General features: G+C 46.0%; 2 protein-coding genes and 1 long non-coding RNA gene across 3 annotated transcripts in view; all 3 read right to left on the bottom strand.

Moving 5' to 3' along the window:
• ppp1r15b (protein phosphatase 1, regulatory subunit 15B) overlaps positions 1-2,084 on the bottom strand; it is a 6,542-nt gene extending 4,458 nt beyond the window's left edge. The window contains exon 1 of the mRNA XM_031854670.1: positions 232-2,084. Coding sequence (XP_031710530.1) covers positions 232-2,025 — 1,794 coding nt within the window. The 5' untranslated portion in view covers positions 2,026-2,084. The remainder of the gene's footprint in view (positions 1-231) is intronic.
• The window catches only part of LOC116387504 (uncharacterized), a 7,280-nt gene extending 4,458 nt beyond the window's left edge, over positions 1-2,822 (bottom strand). Inside the window, exon 1 of the long non-coding RNA XR_004213019.1 lies at positions 2,078-2,822. This is a non-coding gene — a long non-coding RNA (uncharacterized LOC116387504). The remainder of the gene's footprint in view (positions 1-2,077) is intronic.
• Positions 2,823-3,714: 892 nt separating this feature from the next.
• The window catches only part of pik3c2b (phosphatidylinositol-4-phosphate 3-kinase, catalytic subunit type 2 beta), a 28,964-nt gene continuing 25,726 nt past the window's right edge, over positions 3,715-6,952 (bottom strand). Inside the window, 3 exon segments of the mRNA XM_031847152.1 lie at positions 3,715-6,179; positions 6,456-6,584; positions 6,794-6,900. Coding sequence (XP_031703012.1) covers positions 5,988-6,179; positions 6,456-6,584; positions 6,794-6,900 — 428 coding nt within the window. The 3' untranslated portion in view covers positions 3,715-5,987.

Here is a 6,952-nt window from a genome sequence, read left to right as displayed (position 1 = left end):
AGATAGATAGATAGATAGATAGATAGATAGATAGATAGATAGATAGAGATAGATAGAGATAGATAGATAGATATATATAGAGATATATGTAGAGATATAGAGATATATATAGAGATATAGAGATATATATAGAGATATAGAGATATATGTAGAGATATAGATATATATAGAGATAGATAGATAGATAGATAGATAGAGAGAATGAATTGTGAATAAAACAAACAAACTGACCTTCTTGGTCGTGCTGCAGCTCTGTGAGGTGGAGCAGCCGGAGGAGGTGGAGGGTTCAGAGAAGCCACTGTCCAGCCTCTCCTCAGCCTCCTCTTTCCTGTACTCAGGTGGAGACGCCGGGTTATGGCGGAGGAAGCGAGGAGGACTCTGGGAGGCCTCCTTCTTTGCCCTGGTGGTCCTGGTCCTGGACCCTGCCTTCTGGACGGGCCTTTGAGTCATGAGCGTTGCCTGGAAGTTAAGTGGGCTGTAAGGGTCCAAGGAGCAGCTGAAGGAGCTCAACAGGCGGAGGCTTTCAGCTTCGTCCACCTCGCTGGCGGAGGTGGAGTCGTCCCAGAAGTCGCTGCCGGACGGAGGGGAGGAGGAGGTGAGGGTGGAGGGAGGGAGAGAGGGAGGAGAGGAGGCCGGGGTGGACTGGGCGGAGGACGGAGGCGTGGAGGTGGGGATGGTCCTGGGCGGGGAGGAGGTGACGGTGTGCAGCTGGGCGGTGAAGTTACTGGGGTTGTATGGGTCCACACTTTGGCACAGAGAGCTCCACAGGCGCTCCGCCTCAGAGTCCACCTCGCTGTCTTCATCGTCCTCTTCGTCATCATCTTCTTCTTCGTCGTCGGTCGAGTCGGACTCATCAGACGAGCCCTCGCTGTCAAAGCCAGCATCATCATCATCATCATCACTGGACTCCCCATCTGATTGGCTGTTGCTGTCGTCGTCACTGCAGGGGCAGCCCATGATGAAGGCGATGGCCTTATTTTGGCACTCGGGGTTGGTGAGCGCGGTAGCCTCCACGGACTCTTCCTTTTCTTCCTCCTCAGAGGTCTCTTCCTCCATTTCTGTCTTGACGGCGGCACTAATTTCAGCCGAATCGGCCTCTTCCTCCTCCGGCTGCTGCTGCTCTTCACTCTGGGCTTTGGCCACGCTCAGGTGACAAACCTGGAAGTGTTCCTCCTCCAGACTGGAGTAACCATTGTCCTGATCTGGGGTCGGAAGTGCCGCCTCACTGCAGGCGACGGCAGCTCCTGAACAGCTCAGGTGGTGGTTACTGATGGTGAGCCGATGGTCCGTGGTGGACCTCTCGGTGTTCTGGACTGTTTGAAGGCCTCCATTGTTGACCTCTTTGAGGTCAGTCGGTCCAGCGTTTTCTCCCAGCGTCCATCCCCCAAACGGATCGGTTGTTGTTTCGGGTGCTTTTGTTTTGCTGCTCTCCTCGCCCACCCAGAAGCTGCCCCACCACGTCCTGCTTTTACCCCCACCTGGGGGCTTTATTTCCTGAGATGACTCCGAGCTCAACAGCACATGGCTCAAAAAAGTCCCGACAGAAGAAGACAAGTATCCAATCTGGGTTTGCTGGCAGAGATTTAAGTCCATTTCTTCTTCTGAGGTTGCTTGAATCCCCATTTCCTGCAGAGAATCAGCGGTCAACCACGTTACCCTGCTGCTGCCTCTCGGCTCCAGTTGACCGGATGCTCCCTCGTGCTGACACCGCAGGTATGTCAGGTGAGGAGCCGGGTGCTGTGTGAGCGGCATCATGTCGTCCAGTCTTAAAAACCCTGTTTCCTCGTCAACAAAGCTGGTTTTTAAACCCCCACTGATCCATCCGGCTCCTGTTTCAGACCGCTTCGGGGTTGGTGGTCTTCCCAGGAAATATCGTTGCAGAAATGCCATCGTGGCCCGAGGCAGCAGGCCGATCCACGAGCTTTCCTGTCCGTCCAACCCGGGAGAGGTGACTCCACGCCCGGCCGTGGAGGACGAACCCTGCCCGCTGGATAAATGTCCCTCACCGCTCATATTTCTCAACATTTTTTCTTCAACTCAAAAGTGCAAAAATATAAATTATGTGACATTAACGTACCTGAGAAAACAAGATATCTCAGACGGCAGTTCAGCGGCAGTTCATGTGACAGCTGTCAAACTGTGGGAGGCTTGTAGCGGCTCCAGCCCGGGTCAACAGGAGCAGTTATTATCCATGTATAATACAAGTAAAGTGTTTTTTTTAGTGCAACATTGTGTTTTTTACACTGACTGGCACACATACCGACCTCCACAGCGAGAAGGAACCCAGGGAATAACGTCTGTGACACCGGTGCGCTCCGCGGCGTTAACGCTCGTCTGAGAGTGGTGGTTGGACTTCTTTCTGGTGGAGAATTTCGTGACAGAAAACATGGTGGATGAGTCCCGATGTGACGATGATAGAAGAGCCATTTTTTACTTGTTTATCTGCTTTTAATATCCGTGAAGAAGGCGACGGTCGGGCTGGAGGAGGTCTGCGGATTCCAACGGCTGCCGGGCGATGCTAGCAGGTTAGCTTAGCAGGACAAGCTAACTAGCTTTAGCAGGACAAAGCTAACTTAGCTTTAGCGGTTAGCTTTAACTGGGAGTAACGTCAAATTCGAAATATACTATCAGAAAACCACAATTTGTTGGCTTCGTTCTTCAGTTCAGACTGTTTTCATCTCCTTCCGGTGTTAATATAATAATATCCACGTTTTCCGCGAATAAAAGTATGATTTATAACCGCCGTGTCGCTTCTTCCGTGTGTCCGTCTTCTCGCTCCGGTGAGGGATTTCATCAGAAATTTAAGGGACCGTCAACAAAGACCTCGTCGTTCTTTATTACCAGGGAGTGTCGCGGTGTTACTGGTCCAACGTGCTGCTGCTGGTTACATAACGAAAGAGTCCAATGTCTTCACTGCTGCCATGTGTTTATCAGCTGTGATCCTCCCACGCAGATGGTCTCTTATCTGGACCACAGCTCTGCTACCAGCAGCCGGTCAGGATATCACATTTAACATTTCATTTTTAACTGTATTTGTATTTCTGATGAAATGACAAAAATCACTAGATTTACCTGTACAGGTGACAAAACATGCGTTTTTTCCAAATTTAACAATTAGCATGACAGAAAGTTTGATTTAAGTATCAATGTGTCCACCTGCTGTTTGTTCAGTTTATTTTTATCCAAAATCTGTTTATGCTTTTTCTTTAGAACATCCGTTTGTGCTTTAACTTTTTTTAATCTTTTCTCCTTTTCCAGAGCTTTGAGCCACATTTCATGGTCTTCCTCCGTGGACGAAGATTGCTCACCAGTAACCAGTACAGCAATGTTAAAATTCTCCAGTACTAGTATTCTCAGCAAAATGTACCGACAGTAAATAACTATGTTTAAATCTAGTATAAAGGGAGGATGAGGAAGACAGGAGGAACGAAGCAGGAGGGAGGAGGAAGAAAAAGAGGTAGAAGAGGAGGAAGAAAGGACAAAGAAGAAGGGAGCAGGACAAGGGAGTAGGCCTTGGAGGAGGTGGTAGGGAGGAAAAATAAGGGAGGAAGAAGGAAGCAAAAGGAGGTGGTGGTGGGAAGAAGGGACAAAGAAGATGAGTTAGAGGAAGGAAGGAGGAGACAGAAGTGGATGTTCAGATACAGGGAGATAAAGGAGGAGGAAACAAACAGGAAAGTGAAGGAAAGTAAAAAGTCAAAAGAAAAAAAATCAACCTTTTTTTCTTCAATTCAAGTTTATTTTGTAGTGCAAATAATACAAAACATGTTCAGAATAAAATTAATACACATTAATCATAAAGAGCTTCTAAAATCGGACTACGCTGCCGTGGAAAAGAACCTAATCACATTTATTATTAAGTTGAGTCTGTACAGTACTTAAAGATCAGTTCACTGTGAACTTACATTCTGCTCCTGTTTCCTGTCTCCTCAGTGTGTCGCCACCTTCACTGCACATCACTCTCGTCACCATGTCAACAGCTTTACCAAACTATCTAAAAAACGGCCCTTTTTAAACAGAGGCGATGATTTAAACCACCTCACACTAAATCCACTTTTCTGTCTGAGTATATCTCATGTTCACACCACCTGTAATTTAAAGTATTTTTTTTGAAACCAGGACTGCAACAAGTATTTTTATTTATTTCTTAATAATTAATCTGCAGATTATAATCTAGATTCATCAATTCATAGTTTTGGTCTAAAATGGTGAAGAAATGTCCATCACAGTTCCTCTAAACTGAGGCATTTAAATGTCTCGTTTTATCTCAAAGATGTTCAGTTTAATAGGACATCTCCACAACATCTGAGAGGCAGAATTCTGCTTTCTCTGCCATCGTTACATGAAAGATTACTTGATTATCTAAATAGTTGTGGATCGACTGACCGATTGGGCGACAGTGACCGAATACAACCAGCGGCTCAAACGTCTGCAGCTCTGATGTGATCAATATTGATTGATTGGATCCATTTAAAAGAACGACAGGAGAGCGTCAGGGTCAAACATATAAAGAAAGCTCCTATTTGCACAGGACGAGTATTACCAGAGTGACTCCAGGACGCCTCAGGGACGGCATGTCAACATTAACGCGTTACATGCACAGTGTCCTTTCACAATAAACTTCCGGCTTCACAGAGTGAGAGTTAGGAAAAGAGTGCGGTTGATGTTAACTTGACTGACTAACGACTTAGAAGGAAAGTTGACATGGCAGATTTGCACGGGATTAAGATCACAGAAGACCTTCCTGGTGATACGAGTTCAGTGTCAATGGGGCTCGATTCACCTCAAATATGTGAGAAAAAAGAAACATGGCTTCTCTCAGAATGCTGAGATTCAAGGTTTTCACATTTGGAAGCGAGTGCTGAGCAGATCGGTGGAGTTTGTTTCCTGCAGGCTTCACCTCCTTCAGTTTGTCTACGGCGCAGAAACAACCAGCAGGAGACAAACTCGGCTCCCTTTAGATTCACTGCAGCCGGATTATCAGGAATCCAGAGAGGTCGCTTAACCCCCCCCCCCCCCCCAAAAAACAACAAAAAGTACAAAATCACAGGATAAAAAAAAATATTAAGGTATGAAATGTGGAAACAAAGAGCCGGAGAGACAAACAGGATCTTTCTCTCTCGTGCACCACAGATAGAAAAATGAAATCGTCCTCACTATAAAAATATGCTGTTAGCAACATTGAGGCTAAAGCTCTGCTCGTACAGACACAAAGTTTAAACGTCTCTACCACTGAAGCCCAGCGAACGTTTGAGGGGTTTTATTTTCAGGACACTAAAAGCTGCAAAAAACTAAACGGTCTCTGGAATATTCTTTAAATGCAGCTCGAAAAGAAAAATGACTCGACTGGCCACAAATGATCTCTCTGGTACGATTCAGTATTTCATCATTTCTGCAGAAATCAAACAGTATTAAAGTGAGACAATTAAAAAAAAATGTGTGAAATGTGAACCAACTTCTGAACTTTTGTTTCTGCTGATAAACGTCTTAATTTCCCAGCATGCACCTGTGTGTGTGTGTGTGTGAGAAACTAAATATTTTAATTGTAATCATCATTATATTAATCTTTAACTTCTCATCCGTTTTTCTTCTTTCAGTGAGAGAAATGATTCCATTAATTGTTCATTGAATCTGAAGCTAACAGAAGAACTAGTGAGTTAGTTTAACTTTTAAGTGACTTCATTGTTCAGTTTGTTTGTAATCACATCACCAGACATTTTTAAAGTTTAAAAAGGACCTGATCATGAAAATAAATTCAAATAATTTTCAATAAAAGTTCAGATTTTGTCTTTAAAACAAACCAAACATTCTAAAAATGACATTAGTGAAGTTAAACTGCTGCTTTAACCTTAAACTCCCTCACACACAGAGGGAGGATCAGCCACACGGCTTTTACTTTGAAAGGACTTTCCTTTTTTCTTCTTCCGTCCTCCTGAGGAGAACTGGTTCTCTTCTTCTCTCCCTTTTTAAATCCACCGCTTCCCGGTCCGTCAGTGGGCGGAGTCTGAGCCGGCGGCGCCCAGCTGGTGCCAGTCCACCCAGTGCTGACCCGGGACCAGCGTCTTCAGAGGGATGAAGGTCTCGCCCAGCAGGGTGTTCTCCCAGAAAGACCCGTCACCGAGGACCCGCAGGTGGATCACCCTCTGGTCCAGGTCCCCCCGGGGGATCCGCTCGTACACCAGCTGGAGGGTCGGGATGGGAGAGAGAGGAACAGACTGAAATATGTTTCTTTATTTAGCTGCATGAATATTTGTTTTCACACTAAAGGTTGGTAATCTTGAGAGACTAGCTAGACGGTACGGTATATTTTTAAAGCTTATCCAACTTAAAAACCCCCCCGGTGTTAACAACTCTTATCCAATGAAAGCAACCCTCCCAAAATGATCATTATGAACATAAACAACAAACATGGCTGCTGTCGAGGTGAATTATCTTTATCTGTACTTCCTGTCTGTTACCATCTCGTTGTAGGTCGGGTTACAGGTGCGTCGAGCCGCCTTGGTCTTCCTCTTGCTGGTCTTCTGCGGGTCTGGGAGGAGGTACAGCTTCACGTAGGGGTCCGGGTCTGTGCCGTCCTGCAGGGGCTGCTGCACAAACACACACACACACACACACACACTATTAATGCAACAGCCAATCAAAGCACCAGAGTAAGAAAACATGACTTTGAGCATTGTTATAATAACAAACAGTTCACAACGGTGAAGTCTTAACTGTGCGTCGAGTCACCAGACGGTTAACTAGCAACACGTCTGAATAAACACACACGCACGCACGCACGCACACTCTGACTGACCAGGCCTCGTATGTGCATCACCATGATGAAGAGCTTGTCGTTCTTGTAGGAGATCGACAGTTTGACCTCGCCGAGCTCTTTGCCTGCAGCTGGAGACCACGTGAGCTCTGCAACACACACACACACACACACACACACACACACACACACACACACACA

The sequence above is a fragment of the Anarrhichthys ocellatus genome, unplaced genomic scaffold (assembly GCF_004355925.1).
Source record: "Anarrhichthys ocellatus isolate YVR2014 unplaced genomic scaffold, GSC_Weel_1.0 scaffold1, whole genome shotgun sequence".
Lineage (NCBI taxonomy): Eukaryota > Metazoa > Chordata > Actinopteri > Perciformes > Anarhichadidae > Anarrhichthys > Anarrhichthys ocellatus.
The sequence above is the reverse complement of the archived record's forward strand: the minus strand, read 5'-3'. Positions and strand labels throughout refer to the sequence as shown.